Source organism: Haemaphysalis longicornis, unplaced genomic scaffold (assembly GCF_048455015.1).
Source record: "Haemaphysalis longicornis isolate Haplotype H1 unplaced genomic scaffold, Haemaphysalis longicornis Haplotype H1 scaffold_6, whole genome shotgun sequence".
NCBI lineage: Eukaryota > Metazoa > Arthropoda > Arachnida > Ixodida > Ixodidae > Haemaphysalis > Haemaphysalis longicornis.
This window is the reverse complement of record NW_027526407.1, coordinates 95,582,097-95,598,724: the sequence shown is the minus strand read 5'-3', so window position 1 is coordinate 95,598,724 and position 16,628 is coordinate 95,582,097. Positions and strand designations below refer to the sequence as shown.

Below are 16,628 nucleotides of genomic sequence, written 5' to 3'. Positions count from 1 at the left end.
GCTGAAAAGTGCTGCCTCTTCTTTTACATCACCTAGAAACAACCTAATGTACATAAAAACGGAGTGCGTGATCAATGAAATCTCTGAAATAGGAAATGAACTACCATCTAGTGTTTATGCGAACTTATGCCATGACAACAAGACAAACTAAAAAAAAAAAACAATGGCAACGGGTTCCTCATCTTCATCTTTTTTCCTCGTCGAGGCTTCGAAAGACACGTACCTTCCACCGCCATTTTGAAGAACGTTGTACCCTGTCTTTGTGCGCGGTGCATCCTCCTCGTTTCCGGATACGCCTTCGCGCGAACACCGCCACGGCAACAGCATCAAGCCTTACGACAACTGCCGCCTCCTTTGTCAACAACTCAACTTTGCACCGAGCAGCTACAGCTTTTAATCATGGGTCTCGGGTTTCTCCAGGTGAGATACACGCAGTAACCGCTGGATTATTGATTCTTTAAACACAGTGTCTAGAGTGCTTTCCGACGGCACAGCAGCTCAGAGCTACAGCCATTACTAGAGTGCCGCCAGATGAAATTCGATTTTTAAAGACGATAGTCTTTCTTGGGCTACTTAAACCCAGAAATTTTGGTATGTCTGTATGTCTGTCTGTCCGTCTGTCTGTCTGGGACTCGATTCAGCCACCCTTTTTTTTTTTTTATTGGACTCGATTCAGCCACCCGGCCAAAGCAAAACAATGCCTGCGCAATAGTCTTATATAGTCACAGCTAAATCTACCCGTCTATGTCCGGTGTAATGTTCATACTTGTCAACATTGTTGAAGAAGAATAAGACATTACGCAAATATGAGACAACAAATCAATACAGAAGGGATATTTGCAGTGTTCCTTTATAAAAATTCAAACATGCTTGCCTTTTGCGAAATTAAATACTTCATCAACTGCACAAAAAGAATTCACTCCGCCGTCGCCTGCTGTCGCCCGCGCCACTATAGCTTCTGGTGCCATTTTAAGAAATCAACCGGCAACACTTACTCAAGGTTCCACTAGATAGTTTCCACGTTCTGCTTGCAACGCACGTGGAGTAGGGAAACGCGGTTCTATAAACGTTGAAGTAGGGTGCCTCGATTAACGCGCGTCTTCGCCGTACGGCAGCGTTCGCATCGAGACACCCGGTTTGGAGCAGTGGAACGCGGAAAATTTAAAATGATTTAAGCAAACATATGGCGTCTTTACCTTGGGATGAGCGCGACGCAAGAGGAACAACATGAGAGGTGAGCGGTAAAGCAAATTTACTTCGCAAAAGCCGATAAAGACTATCGTCTTTTGACGGCATTTGCAACGAAAGGAGCAGATACGCGGCGAATTTTTTAGACTACGGTACGCTCGCTCGAGCGTCTCCGTTGCTTTTGCGGATGTTCCGCCTTAGCTTTGTGATACAGTCCTGCACTCGCTTGCCTTATTTTTTAAATCTTCCGTTTTAAAGTAATTTTCACGGGTTAAGTTAGTTTTTGGTGCCTAATAGGTCTTTCTTTTTGCTCGTTATGTTACGTTAGTTTACGGAACGTTACGTTAATGGATGGCGAAATAGTGCCAGACGCGGCATTTTTTCATCGAAATGTGGGTGGACGTAACTTTAGTTCTGTGATTATAGTGCCGCTTGACGGCACTATTGACACCGCGTTTTTTAAAGCGAAGCTGTCGCTGGATTTCCTCCTGTTTCAGCTGTTGCATTCTTCCCGAAGCGCCACTTTGTTTTATTATTTGGGTTAATTTTTTACGGGGAAGTTTTTCTTAATGCGGCCTCGACGACTAATTTGTGCGATGCTGTTGTGAACATATAGCTGAACATTTCGGTGCACGGTACAAATTTGTTTGGAAGTGATTGGCATTGCGCTGAAAATCTACACGGCAGTGAAGGCGTCGATGATGATTGTCGGGTTTAACGTGACGACGCAACGCAGGCGATGAGGCGCGCCGTAGTGGAGGGCTCCGGATTAATTTTGACTGCCTGGGGGTCCGTAACGTGCACCGAAATCTCGTACACACGGAGGTTTTTGCTTTTCGCCTCCATCAGAAAAGCGGCCGCCGCTGCAGGGAATCGAACCCGCGACGTCGGGCTCAGCAGCGCAACGCCTTAGCCACTGAGCCACCGCGGCGTGTGGCAGTGAAGGTGGCTGTAGACTCTGCAGATATATGCCTTGCTTATAAATACTACCTGATCCATTGCCAAATTTTCTGCACACATAGCCTGGATTCGACTGCGGCTATATTAAGTTTGGAAGGATCACAGCATCCACCAATTCAATTTTAGGAATGGTATACTAAACGCGAAGAAGTGTAGCGTTAAACTCTTGGAGGGAGGGTGTTCTAACGGTATTATAAGACAATTTTCGGTATATGTTTTTGCGCTGACGTATGATGAACATTGTCGCTTGATAGGGCAAACAAGAATCGCGAATCCCGGGCGATTCTTTTCGTTTAGTCATGTGTAAGAACTGTGGAATTCTGGAATCCATCATCAAAGAATGTCGCCGGTCTGAGAAGACGAACGGACGTCGCATTGCTCCAAATTTGGGCCGTCTTCTCAACACCCCGTCCACGTAGTCCTGCAAAGATGCGACTCTGCCCATCGAGCTCTGTGTTGAACAAAGCGTCACGCCATGCGAAAATCTGACCAGGCTGAATGAACGTGTACTCGACGAAATTGCTCCGACTACACTTACTCAGCCTAAAACTATCCTGCCACCCATAGCTCTTTTCCAGGCTGTCGTGCGGGAACAAGTCCCCAATTTCACCTTTCAGCCCGATTGAGCTGCGGGTGGGATAGCTGCCCACGGCCCTCGGGTTCCTTGTTCGTTGCCGGGGGAAAATAACACGAGCCATCGATTTATTGAAGCCGCTACTTTGGGACGGTGGAGCAGAGCAAACGAGAAAGCCATTTCCTTCCACTGCTACCAAATCGTGCATGTTGGTGGAACTGCCAGAAGCGTTCGCTTTTTCATCACGACATAAGGGCCCAGACAACCCACAATCGCGTAGACGCATTGTCTTCAGAACAATCAATTGGACATTCACGTTGGCGACGCAGCCGCTTACCGCCTTTATTGACACTGGTGCATGCAACTTTACTAAGAACTCGAATCTACGACTCAACCTCCGACACGTGCTTTTGCCCCCTTTACAACCATTTGTACTAGTTGTCCATGGGGCACACCTGCTGTCGCCGGAATGCGAGCAGCGTGTGTGACCATATCTGGAAGACAGTTTTGTAGCATAAGCTACGCTGGCCGAGGTTGAGCAGTTTCCCGTGGACCTTGAAGGGCCGTGCTGCGCAAGCGCGAGGAGCATTGGATCGGATTGAATTGGATTGGCTTGAATTTGGATTGGATTGGATTGGGTTGAACTAAATTGAATTGCATTGTATTGGATTGGAAATCCAATCCAATTGGAGTGCGGGTGCGTAAAGAATTGGGTCTTCACATTCGCCGGTCTGCGCATTCCAGAGGAGTAACGTCATAGCCGCGGCAGACGCACTGGCGCCGGCGCGTGCCCAGCTTTGCGCAAGTCTGACGCTGCGCCGGAGCCGCTTGATAGCCGTTTTGCCTAACTCCTGGAAAGCCGTGCGGCGCATGTGCGAGGAGCAGTGACTGGACAGACCGGACTGGATTGGACTGGACTGGATTGGATTGGATTGGATTGGAAATCGTTTTAGCAGCAGTAAGCATGATAATCAGCTAATCCTAGACAGCCAGGAAACCTAAGAATTACGAACTGAACCTTAGCTCACGCAACATAAATCCTGGCATACCTGAGCTAAACCACTGCTAATTTTGATGTTTGCAGTAGTGAACGAATGTTCTCACGGTGTGATACCCGGCCGCAATGTCCTAGCAGACCACTCGCCCCTCATATATTGCTCCCCAGGAGTCCTCCACTTGGAGCTGCCTGGATATGGCAGACAAGATTACGAACGAAGGCATCACTTCTGTTCATTAGAAATGCCCAATTACCATTAAACGCTAACTTTATGCCTTAACAGCTGTGCCCACTTGTTGCCTCCGATAGCGATCACCTGGTTTCTCCTCTTGTGACGTGCTCTTGGGCGCGTGACCAAATGGCTCCTCAGGCTGCTGTCGCGGTTATAGGCCCCCAACTGATTCTTAAAGGATTATCACTCTGTATTCTGTTCACCAACACAAAGTGTAGGTGGATGTTTTTGCAATTAATCCACCAATAGAATAGACGGGGGAACGATGAGCAGCCCCGGTGCTGAAGCTCGGTAGTTCTTTGAAATACAGTTCAGCCCGGTTATAACGAACAAATCCGGAAACTGAAATGAGTTGATTATATCCCTTCTAGGTGCAGAGCACTTTAGGCGCTCGCCTTGTCGTCCGAGCTCGCTCGCTCGACCCAAGTATATAGAGCACCAAGGCGGCGTCCCGGGGTAACGCTGTTGTTCGTGGCGTACCCCAGAGGCTTCGAAATCCAGGCGGTTTATATAGTCATAAGCGTTCCAAACTCGTGAAACGCTGGCGCTTGTCACTTGTCATACATATTCCCGTTGTTTAGCGCAAAGCAAACTATAGGTACGTTTGAGGGAAAATATACGTAATTAACCGGCAGCGCCCGCGTTCCTTTAGTTAAGGACGCCCGTTGGGTTGGTTTTTACGATTGTAAACTCAAAATGTGGCAGTGCAATGCCGGCACGTGCTGGGAGAAAAGCACAAAGAGAACAGAACTCCCGCTGGCGTAGTTTCAGGCGGGGGGTGCGCGAGCACTGCCAAGGCAGGAAATTAGAATGCATGGGGTGGTAGCAGCAAGCGGATAACGGCGGTACAGTCCATTATGGGGAATCACTGCTCTGCACTTCCGACAGCTTTCACATTGAGTGTAACGGCTTTAATTTTTTTCGCTATATTTGAACATAAAATATAGTCCCACAAATGGTTACGGGAAACGAACATTTGTTCTTTATGGGCGAGAATGAGTTAAAATTGTGTTCGCTTTAAGTGGGCTATACTGTACTTAGAGGTAAAGGTGAGCACCTGCTGGACCTCTGCGTAGACATTGATTTCACTTTGGGAAACACGAAAACACAGCTTTGTGAAAAACTGGCCAAGCCTTGACTTCGCCCACTTATAATACCATAACGGCATTTTGGACTTAAGAGCAACCATAAGGAATTCCCCTTGCTCCCTTGCGTTCTGGCGTCCTATCTTCCTTTACTTTGTCCTAGACATTGTTCGTAGAACGGCGAATTCGTTGATTAATAACATATTTTTCCAAATTTTCTCTTCGTTCTCAATTAAAGGGGACGCAACTGTCATACAAGACGTGAAGGGGGCGCGGCAGCACAGAATTCATTTTTAAGTGCACAGAATTTTAGGGGCTCGCCGTGTCATCGTAGCTCGCTCGCTGAAACCAAGTAGAGCCACATGGCGTTCCGTCGTAGCGGCTGTCGTCGCGGCGTAACCCAGAGACTTCGAAAGAAAAGTGGTTTATATGTCATAAGCGTTCGAACCTTGTGAACCCCTGGCGCGTTTCATACATCTCCCCGTTGGTTAGCGAAGAGAAAACTCCAGGTATATTTGAGGCAAAATATACGTAATTAACCGGCAGCCCCCGCATTCATGTAGTTAGGAACGCTTGTTGGGTTGGTATTTTCGATAGTATAAAAAAAAGTGGAATTAGAACGCCGTCACGTGCGGGAAGAAAAGCAAGCACAAAAAGAACAGAACTCCCACTGGCGCAGTTTCAGGCAGGGGGGCGCGCGGGGACTGCGAAGGCGGGAAGTTTGAAATTCATTGAGCAGACCTCCGTTTGATTCATCAGGAGACGAATGAGACAGGGCGGCGAAGAGCGGGATGGGTGGTAGCAGCGATCGAATAGTGCCCCAAAGCCCATTTAGGCGACTCACTGCTCTGCACTTCCGTCAGCTTTCACATTGGCTGGAACGGCTTTTTACGAAATTGGAGAAGCTGCTGCTAAATACGTCAGTGACTTGAACGGCACGGCCTTCCCTCATTAGAGTAGGTGTCAATGGCTTCACTCGGGTCAGTTAGTTATTAAATCTTGTATGTTGGAAACGATGCACATGTGCAGGACGGATCGCGAAAAGCCAGGACACACATTCGCGCAGCTACTTACACACACAAGTATACGCATGCGTGTACGCATGCGCTTTCTTGATTTTTCGTAAACGTAAATGACTATGCAAGATATCAAATATTCGCGATGCGATAGCTGGTGCGCGTGTAATTGTCCGACTCGATGATGCTTTCAAACGCTCATATTACGGTAACTGCGGTCGGTTTCGGCCGTATATTGTGTTCGTAGTCAGTTGCGACAATACATACAGATGTGTTAACAAGTTAAGGAGAATTTCCGGCAGTTTCCAGCAAAATTTTTAAAACCCTGAAAGGGGGGTTAACAAGGCGACACTTACTCTTTTTAGTATGCAGTTCCAACCACTGCAATTATTTTAGTTTCAATTCGACAACAATCTCACGCAAATTCGACGTATACTCTATATCACAATATTGATGGGCCATTTCCTAAAGCTCCTGAAAAAAAAATGAATTCCCGAATACAATCGAAAGGTTAACTAAAGTATGCAAGCTGAATTCCTACTTGTCTTCCTCTGAGTCTATCTATTGTTTAGTTTTGTATTTTTTTATTCTGAGTTTCTCAGTAATCTTTTTGTGACCGGAAAAGAAATTCTGCAAACGCAGTTTCATTGATATTTACTAGCAGGAGAAGCTCTAGCAAATAGTACGGTACACATCATTAGTTAATGCTATAAACAAGAACATGTATTTAAACCTGCTATACGACTACACATAACCTCCTGACCTCCGGGTTGTACTCGGGCTGACACATTTTCTTGAAATTTTCCAACTAAATAAAAGAGGCCACAAATATGACAAATGACAGTTTTCTTTTCTAGTAATCTCTGTCGTTTTAGTATGGCATAATGTCCAATTATTGGAAACTAGAACTTTACCAGGTTAGTTGCGAACTAATGGGTTTACAGTAAAGCGAACCAACTTTACTGAAGAAAATTATTAGCAATGCTTGAAGAACCCCGTATTATACAAAATTCGGCAAATGTCAGAAAAGGTACAAAAAAAGTGGGCTCTAAATTGCTTCTTGCGATTGCTTGTCAAGTTTACATTCTGTGGGCCAGTTCGAAACAACGTCCCTATTTCGTTGCGCAGAAAAGCTGGCCCTTTGATCAAAAACATTCGTCGTCATACTGCATCCTGAAACCTACAGCAGGTGGCGTTTGCAATAGTCTGCCAACCGCGGGAGGTACTCTTCAGACTACTTCCCCCTTTGTTGTTGTTTTTCTTAATGCGGAAGTACGCCTCTCGGCATAAACTCATTCCATTCTCGAATGTGACCCCGGCGGGCTTCCTGATAAGCCGCCTGGCTTAAGGCGTCCGGATCTTCTTTGGTCGCTCCATCCCTCATATGTGCAGAAGAGAGTCAGAGAGAAATGTGGCACCGCCGCCGTGGCGAGTCAGTTTTATGCGCACAGTTTTTTGAAGCGGGAGCATTCACCCTACTTACGCCCAATTCCTTGCCAATCCCTCACGTCGGTTCGCATCCCCGGGCGCTCTCACGCAACGCAAAGCTCCTTCTTTTGTTCAAACCTCTACATTCGAACTTCTTACTTATTCTCGCTTACGTTATGCTAAGCTCTTTCTTTAACCAAAGCTTAAGCTTCTCATTTACAGTTTTGTGCAGCGGGGGCATTAGCCGTGTCTACACCCACTTCTTGGCCACTCCCAAAAGGTGTGTGTGCATCCGGGTGTCTCACTAGACGCACGATCACGTGAGCTCGGCATTTCTCTGCTTTTTTTACTTATTGACCGCGTAACCAAGAGCTCAAAAAAGCTTTCACTTTTCCAATCGACATATCTAGAGACCTGCCATTGAATAAAAAATGACCCATTTAATTCATGCACGGCCCAAATAAATGTCAATAAATCCCCAAATAAACACCGCTTCAAAACAAAATCAACGCGCGTTTATTGCACTGAAGTGCCCAGTACATTCCAAATGACCGCCCTGAGTGCCCGTGTCCAACGTGCTGGACATGCAACATTCAACCAAGAAAAGCACGCGTGCTCGCAACTAACATTTCTCATTCCACATTATCCCTGTACCATAAACGTTTCAGTGAACAATATATCGCGTCAAAACAGCCACGAAACACTGTAAATAGCACTTACTTCTCAGGCGGTCTCGGTATGTCCTTTCCCCTGCTGCCTTCTCCGCTGCTCAACTTTGACAAAACTTCATAGATGGCGCTAGCAAACGTCCAAAGTATAGGACAACTGGATTTTTCGGGCAAAACAATGCAGCAGTCAGCTTAGTGTCGTGATATTTGATATACAATAAATTACAGAAAGCTTCGTAGCTGGAACTCAAGAGCATAAACTTGTATAGAAACTTGTCTGCATTCGCATAAACAAAGCAAAAAGCGAGGCGTTCACGCCCAAACTAAAAATTTGCGGTAAACCGATTCCCAATTCGCGCAATCCAAGTTGTATCCAAACTTGAACATTAAATAGGAATTTTCTAGCGCAGCTGCCAAAGCCACGAGTGTCTGTACTTGCGCATCCAAATCAGCCGTAATCATCAATCAACGAGTAAAAGTCAGCAGAAAATGCTCCGCCACAGAACTTTGAAGTACAGCCGCAGAGCTGTGTGGCATACACCTACCGCGACATGGATACGGGGCACAAAACAGTGTAGTGCATGCAGTGAGAATAAATGTTTCACTTCCGACATTGCGCAGGCCACTTCTGACGTGGAATTATGCAGATAATTGAGGCCTAAGAAGGCGCTGCCTTCCTAAATCACTCAGGGAACGAATTGCAAAGCATGATTACCGCTGTGGACAGGCAGAGTAGAATCATGGGCATGAAAATAATACACAGAAAACAAAAGTAATGCTCAATAGCCTCGGGAGAGCACAGCTGTTTGAGATCGGTGGCGAGGCTTGGAAAGTGGTTAGCGAATATGTCTTCTTAGGCCAAATAGTGAGCCCGGTTCGCAACCATGAGGCAAAGATAATTAGAAGGATAAGAATGAGTACGAGCGCATTCGACAGGCATTCTCACATAATGAATGACAGCGTACCATTGTGCTTGAAGAGTAAAGTGTATAACAGCTGCACCTTATCGGTAGCCACCTTCGGGGCAGAAATTTGGAAAATCACTAATAGGGTTTTACGGTAATTGAGGACCACTCAGCGAGAAATGGTACTGAAGATTATAGGTGCAATGTTAAGGAATAAGAACAGAGTGGAGTGGGTCAGGTTAAAACACTTGTTAAGGACATATTAGTAGGATTTAAGAAGAAACGTGCGTGGCTGGGCTCGTAATGCGAAGGAAAGATAACCGTTAGTCATTAGGGGAACAGAGTGGATCTCCCGAGAAGGCAATCGTGGCACAGGTTGCAGAAATTTAGGCGGGCAGAAGAGATAAAGAAGTTTGCGGAGATAAATTTGTCGCTGTGAGCCCAGGACTGAGATAATTGTTGATCTTTGAGAGAGGCCCTTGCCCTGCTGTGGGTGTAGACGGTATGATGATAATGATAATGATGATGCCGATGATGGTGACGATAACGTTGATAATGAGATATGCATAAACGTTTCCACGTATCCCACTGCAATGAACCCCCCAACAACCAAGTAACCCCCACCAGATAAAATTCGCTGCCATTTGGAGCAGCTTATAACGCCGGTTGAAATGTGAAGTACAAGTGCAAGTCATGCCGAATATTGCCGGATGACTGTGCCGGCGGAAGTCTTAAGTATGATGAGCTTTCATGAGCCAGGAAAAGCGATGTCCTAGGAGGCTGGTCAGGTCTTCTTTGCAAGACTAGTAGCACCACCTCGTTTAGGCGTTCAGGAAGTTTAGGCTGCGCTACTTGTAACCGCAGATGGTCCTCAAAAGACTTGTTGCACCAAAGACATTGACTCTGTGCTCCTTCCTGTTCTATTTTGCAGAAAAAAGGCGAACTCAGCTCCCCCATGGCTGCCCCAGCAACGGGTGGCCAGAAGGCCCTACCTCTTTTAAAACGTGTGGAAATTTATCTCAACCGCATCGCAACCAAGCGCGTAATGGTATCCTTGTACTCTCTGCTCGCCGTGCTGTGCTTCTTCAACTTGTGCGTGTTCATTAGGTGGTACGACATACAGTACCCACCGCCTCCGTTGGGAATACTGACCGGAGAGCTGCTCAAAGGCTTCGAGCGGTACTCGCCAGACGACAACCACACCGAACAAGTGTTGGTGAGTGCATATGCGTCCCATTCTTGACTGTATGTTTTCTGAAAAAAAGAAATATATATTTTTTCAAATGGTGCACCAGGCAACACAATGCGAAAGTGCCCCTTGCAGTGCCTTGCAGCAGTGACGACTGAATCGATGCAGGATCATTTCAGCTAAAGCGGCTATATACTCCACGACTCAAATGGACCTGCATAATTCGTTGTACGAAACAAAAATAAATTCACTGGGAAGCACCAGCGGAAGATTTTTCGTTTCCTCTACAGCTTTTTTGATAAAGATAGCGATTGCGTATTCGTAACTTTGACTGACTAAAAATTCTGCTCACCTGCCGTCCGCAGGGAACCGGAAAAATTTCGCTGTGCTATTCCTCCCCGAGTTCTCGCACCAATCAGCAGCGCAGCAGCCTCGTGTCTTTTTCTCAGTTTCTCTGAAATTTTCAGCCCGTTCGCAATCAGACACCAAAATTTTCACCTTCAAGGCATACTAACAAACTACACGTGCACAGAGTGAAAGCAGCCCGAGATGCTGCTAGGCGTTCAAGCGTAATCCACGGTCGCCTCGCTAAGATCGCTACAGTCGCTAGCCCAATCCTTCTTCTCATCTTCAGCGGGAATAGGGGGGAGGTGGTCCAAGCCTTGCGCCAGCGCGAGAAGATAGGCAGGCGAGTTCATCCGTCGTAAGCTTGCGGCCCTTATTAAAGGAGCCATGAAGACAAAATGCAAGTTGGGTTTATTAGAAAGACTGCTTAGTCCCGATAACAATGATACCAATATCATCGCAATCTTCGAACAAATAATGGAGATATTAAAGAAAACGTGTGAGGCCGTGGCGACCCCCTAGCCAATTTCACGCAACTTTTCTATGACGTCACGGAACCTTGTTTGTGCGATTGGCGGCCGCCTAACAGACCTCTAGGGACGACACATGACCGGACGTCTGTAATGGGGCCTCTAGTTCCATTTGACTGCATCACTAGAATACTAACGTGCAGTTAACGCACTGAAAATTATATTTTATTGTTGGCCCGTATGACGTCATTCTTGCTCATAACACGTCACTGTGGCGCAAAATTTGAAAGTTTTAAAATACTTCTTGCTTTTTTTTCGTTAAAAAACATCTTTTGTGGGTCTAATGGAGCTGAGTGAGATACTGAATCCTAGTTCTTTCAAATTAAACGAAGTTTTATTTTCTCTTCATGGCTCCTTTAAGGGTATGCTGGCAGGCATAACGGAAAGCTGGTATACGAAAAAGCGGAAAAAAAATTGCGGGTGGTAGCCCTTAAAACGGCTGGCCGCATGGAAGGGCCTTACATAAGAAGAAAGTTGAAATTAACCGGCTAAAACCCCGGGCTAGTGAGCGAAAACTCGTAGCTCGCGAGGACGCGCCCGTACCGCACAGAAGCCCGGGGCGAACTCCCCGAAAGCGCCTCCCGTCGGCGCAACGAATGAAGTGACTAAATAATCGACCAGATTTAGGGGAAATCCTAAAGGTGGAGTAAGTTTCTGTGAAGAAACGTTCGACGTCCATCTAAATGCTTCGAGTCCATCCACCTTCACTTCGAGTTGTTGATCAATTCGCTTTCGCGCTACTAACGACTAGCCTCCTGGTTAGCTCAGTTGGTAGAGCGACTGCTCCGGTTAAGCAGTGGTCCCGGGTTCGAATCCTGGACCGGGACGGATTTTTCTTCAACTGCGAAGTTTCCGAGAAAGCTGTATAGGTTTCCTTTCACTAAATAAATAAATAGGGGGTTAAAAAATAAAATAGCAGAGAACACATTTTATTTATAGGCAAAATAGGATTAGTTTACTTTCTTGCTGAGTGTGTTGGAAAGATAAAGCCACATATGTAAACTTTGCTGAATTTTCGCTTGGATACCAGCGTCATAGCGACACTTTATTTCCAATACCGAATCTACGGAAGTATCGGCCCCTGGCAAACTATCAGGGACAGAGTTTGTTTTAAGGCGATTATGGTGATGTGTATTGAGTATTGTGAAGGAATGAAACGAGCAGCGTGGTTTTGCACGGCTTCTAAATGGTCGGTGAGATAAGCTTGTGATGAGTGCCAAATGGATGACGCGCACTCATGTTTTGGCCGAACGTACGTTAAATAAGCCAGTTTCTTTCCTCCTGAAGATGCGGACTTTATGTTGCGTCGCAAGTACCCAAGTGCGGAGAAGCTTCACAGCGCATTGTTTGAATATGTCACCCATGACAGTGATGTGGTCGTAGGTAGTGGGAAGCACTGGTTTGGTCAATAGGAACAGAATGAAGGCGATAAGTGAGATCTCTAGTGGTGCATTTGCTTGTGAAGGACATTACTTTTCATTTTGCTAGGTTTAAAGACATGCGCCATTTTTCGCACCACGCAGCGATAGTGTCAAGACTATGTTAAAGGGTGATAGTCCTTTAGATGTACGAAAGGTTTTATAGAGGACGTAATCGTCTGAAAAAAGGCCCAACTTTGATGATGTGTTAGTAGGGAGGTCATTCGCGTAAATCTAAAAGAACAGTGGGGATAACGCTGCGTCCTGTGTCAAGCACATACTAAAGGAGAGAGTATCATCGCAAATATATACTGGTGTATAGAATTGCGTGCACTCACGAAAAACTGCAGGTGCAGTTCGCCGTTGGGGACACCGTGCTTTCATTCATTTCTTTGTCGTATTTACCTCTCCGAACAGAAATCAATAAGAATTGGAGATAAATGATTCTCGTGGCAGGTGGCCGCCAAAAGTGAGATGGGCCCGTGAGCACAAGAAGTTTGTGGGAATATATTGGTCGCAGGTATCACAGGACCGCCATAATTGGTGGTCTATTGTAGAGGTCGTTCCCTGCAGTGGGCGTAGCCAGATGATGATGATGAGGCCGACGGCGACAATTCTCGGGACGCACAATTCGTGTCGTGTCTGTTTGACCAAGACGATTTATCTCGAGATATAAGGTTTTTATTGGAAAACTTTTGAAGCCAAGTATAACGGAACCATGCTACTTCAATAAACTCCGATCACGCGCGCTTGCAGGCTGAGGTATTCGGTCCTGACATAAAACAGGACGTGAAATGTGGCACGCAAGCATGCCGCTGGGTCCGGCGAGAACTGCGGCCAAGCGTATTAGGAGAGAGGCCAGCTGCGTGCGCCAACTTCTACGAGCACGTGTGCAGCAGGCACGAAGAAGACGCGTATCCGCTGCACAGGCGAGTAGGCGACGACCTCCGAGTGGCCGTGGTGGATCACCTGATGACATCGTTCCGGTTCCGCCATGACGATGCTGACGTGGCAATGGACGTCTGGATGCTCCAGAAGTGCGTCAACAGCGAAGACGATGCCAAGGCATTCGCACTCGCCTGGTTAGTGGACTCTTGCACTAGCTACCCCTAAACGAATGCTAATACTGATCCTGAACAGCTCTGAATGAATTAACAGGACAAAATTGTGTCACAACACGCCCGTAGCGCCATCTACCTAGCAACGGGCCACCTCAAGCATAGCTGACTTGGACTAGGAGTGCATTCAAGATACCCGATTTGTATACTTTTGTATCATTGTACTTGGTTTCTTCCCACTATTGTTTACTTTGGAGAATATATCCAAAGCGTAAAATGGCGTACCTTCCTAAGCTGGTTTCCTTTACCAAAATATCCAGTCGCTGAGGCAATACGTTTACTGTATCCTTTCTTTGATCCCCGCCATAAATACAACTCCTTGAGCGGCAGTTAAGGCACGCAGTCTCTGGCCATACAAGTTTATATGAATTCCCCATTGTTTAAGTGCAATCTTCCAATGTTTTTGTGCCGTTCAGGCGAAAGCCGCAGAGCTCCGGTCTTAACAAATAAGGTGGATGCTTACAACTTCTCGAGAATGTGAAATCGAAAGCCTGCTCTTTCCTTCTTTTCATCTGCTATTGAATTTTCGTAAAAGTTTGCGGCCGCACTTTTCTTCACGTCTAGCCCCCTGGACAGTACACTGCAAAGCTCGCTCCTCTCGCGAGCCGCGGCAGGAAGATATTTTCGCCTCCTTCCGTAAATTTCCGTTTTAAGGCATCTTCTATGACAAGTTGGGTAGCGGTATACTCTCGTTTAATTCAGCAGTTTCTCTTCCCCCCACGGGGTCCGCCACCCTTCCTCACAGCCTTCCCCCGACCTTCCTCGCGCATTGCCACTTCGCTTTCCCGTCACTCAGTCCTGGGCTCACGCTCCCCAGTTTGGGAAACCTCAACGTTTTTGGACGATTGGGTGCACCTCACGACGATTTGTTTGTACCTCACGAGATTCATAAGTCATAGAGACCAAGTCTTTCTTCTTAGAAATGGGAAGCACGAGAAGAGGGCCGGCACATGTTCCGCTCTTGTACTTCCAAATGTTCCCCTATGTTCCCTATGTTCCCCTTTCGTGGACCCTCCGTCCACAGCCATGCCACGCACCTGGATCTGTGGCGTGGTGGGTGTGGGGCAGAAGTTGAAGCAGCGCTAGTTCGTGGAAGCTGTTACGTTTAGCGCAAGAGATTGTTTCTCGCACAGCCCCACTGCCGCTTGATAACGAAATCAATTTCTCAAGCGCTGCGCTTACTCGCGCTTAAAATCTTTGCGGCATCCAGCTTTGAAGTTGGACTGCTGGACGTGATGGAGAGTATATTGTGAGGTAAACAGTATTGTCATTTCCAGAAGATTACTTACAATACGAGAGGAAGAACCGTAAAACTTCATGGCGAGGGCACATTGACCGCTTCATTTTTTATTCCGAAGGAAAATAAACCACGAAAACCTGAGCGCTCATGCTAAAGCCGGGTTAGCGATAATGGGGTTCTGGCGACATAGCCATGTTGTCTAGGAGGCTTCAGGGTCAACCAAGGGCCCTTATCAATGCGGAGTGGAACAGTTGTCTGTAGGCAGTAAAAAAATCACGGTTGTTCCGCCGTGGGAATTTTTATGACCAGGGAAGCTGTACAGTCGTCATCACTGAATAGCATGGTCACAATAGGTTTGTTAGCATCAAGGAAGAAAAAGTATAAAATAGGTTTACAGTATGCAGCCTCCCGTAGCGGCAGTAATCTTCAGCAGGCGGGAGAGTGTATAGTAGTAGAAAGGGTAAACCGGGGAACTTCGCACCTGAGTCGCAAACTAGGCAGCACACATTGTAGAACCCCGGGGGCGGGTTCCCAACGCAACTCTGATCAGTCTCCTACGCGTCGCCCAAATGCTTGTTCCTTTTGTTTTGTGCTGTTTTAACGCGCCCGCATGTAAAGCCTCACACTAGGAAGGCCTGGCGCTTCGAAAGGTCGTAGAGTCTCGGGAGTTGTAACGCCAAGACTCAGAAAAAAATTGAAACCTACCCTTACACGGCTTGGTTGTAAAATTAGCTGTGTATATGCTTGCTTATGTCGAAGCAAGCATATACCTACTTAACTACCAAGTACCTACTTTTGTAGGTACCTACCAAGGTACCTGCTAACATACCAAGTATCTACTAATATACCTATACTTATAGCAAGTTGTGACCCCGGATCCCAACCGCGAGGCAGACATAATTAGAAGGATAAGAATGGGATGCAGGGCAATCGGGAGGTATTCTTAGATAATGAATGGCAGCCTACCATTGTCCCTAAAGAAGAAAGTCTGACAGCTGCACCTTACCGGTACTCACGTACGGGGCAGAAACTTGGAGGCTCACTAAGAGGGTTCAACTTAAATTAAGGACGATTCAGCGCGCATTGGAACGGAAGATTATAGATGTAACATTAAGGGGCAAGAGAAGAGCGGAGTGGGTCAGGGAACAAACGCATGTTAAGGACATATTAGTAGAAATTAAGAACACGAAATGGACGTGGGCAGGGCACGTAATGCAAAGGCAAGATAAACCATTGCTCATTCAGGGTAACATAGCTGATCCCTAGAAAAGGAAAGTGTGGCAGGGGTCGGCAGAAAGTTGGATGGGCAGATGGTATCAAGAAGTTTGCAGGGATAAATTGGTCGCAGTTTGCTCAGGACCGGGGCAAATGGAGATTGATGGGAGAGGTCTTTGAACTGCAGTGGGCGTAGATAGGCTGGTGATGATGATGCTTGCATCGCTGGGTGCGACCACTGCGCCCTTTCTTAGCTTGCAAGTAATCTTTTCCTACCCCACTTCCCCCTCAGGGTCATTGCTCCCCATGGTCCTCTTCCACCTCTCCTCCCCCTATTGGCCATTCCCTTCCTCCTCTTTTTGTTCCTTCTGGTCCCTTTTTCTTTCTCCCGATACCCTTATCAATTCCATTTAACCCTACGTCAGGACATCAGCCTCCCGCTCACCCATTGTTTCCTGCTCTCTGTTCTATCATACCCCTACTCGTTTCCAGTGCCGTTTTCGCTGTCCCGCACTTTATT

The 16,628-nt window shown here is 46.8% G+C and overlaps 1 protein-coding gene across 1 annotated transcript in view; it reads left to right on the top strand.

Moving 5' to 3' along the window:
• Window positions 1–399: 399 nt before the first annotated feature.
• The window catches only part of LOC144143146 (uncharacterized), a 37,523-nt gene continuing 21,294 nt past the window's right edge, over window positions 400–16,628 (top strand). Inside the window, exons 1-3 of the mRNA XM_077674951.1 lie at window positions 400–420; window positions 9,985–10,269; window positions 13,292–13,617. Coding sequence (XP_077531077.1) covers window positions 400–420; window positions 9,985–10,269; window positions 13,292–13,617 — 632 coding nt within the window. The remainder of the gene's footprint in view (window positions 421–9,984; window positions 10,270–13,291; window positions 13,618–16,628) is intronic.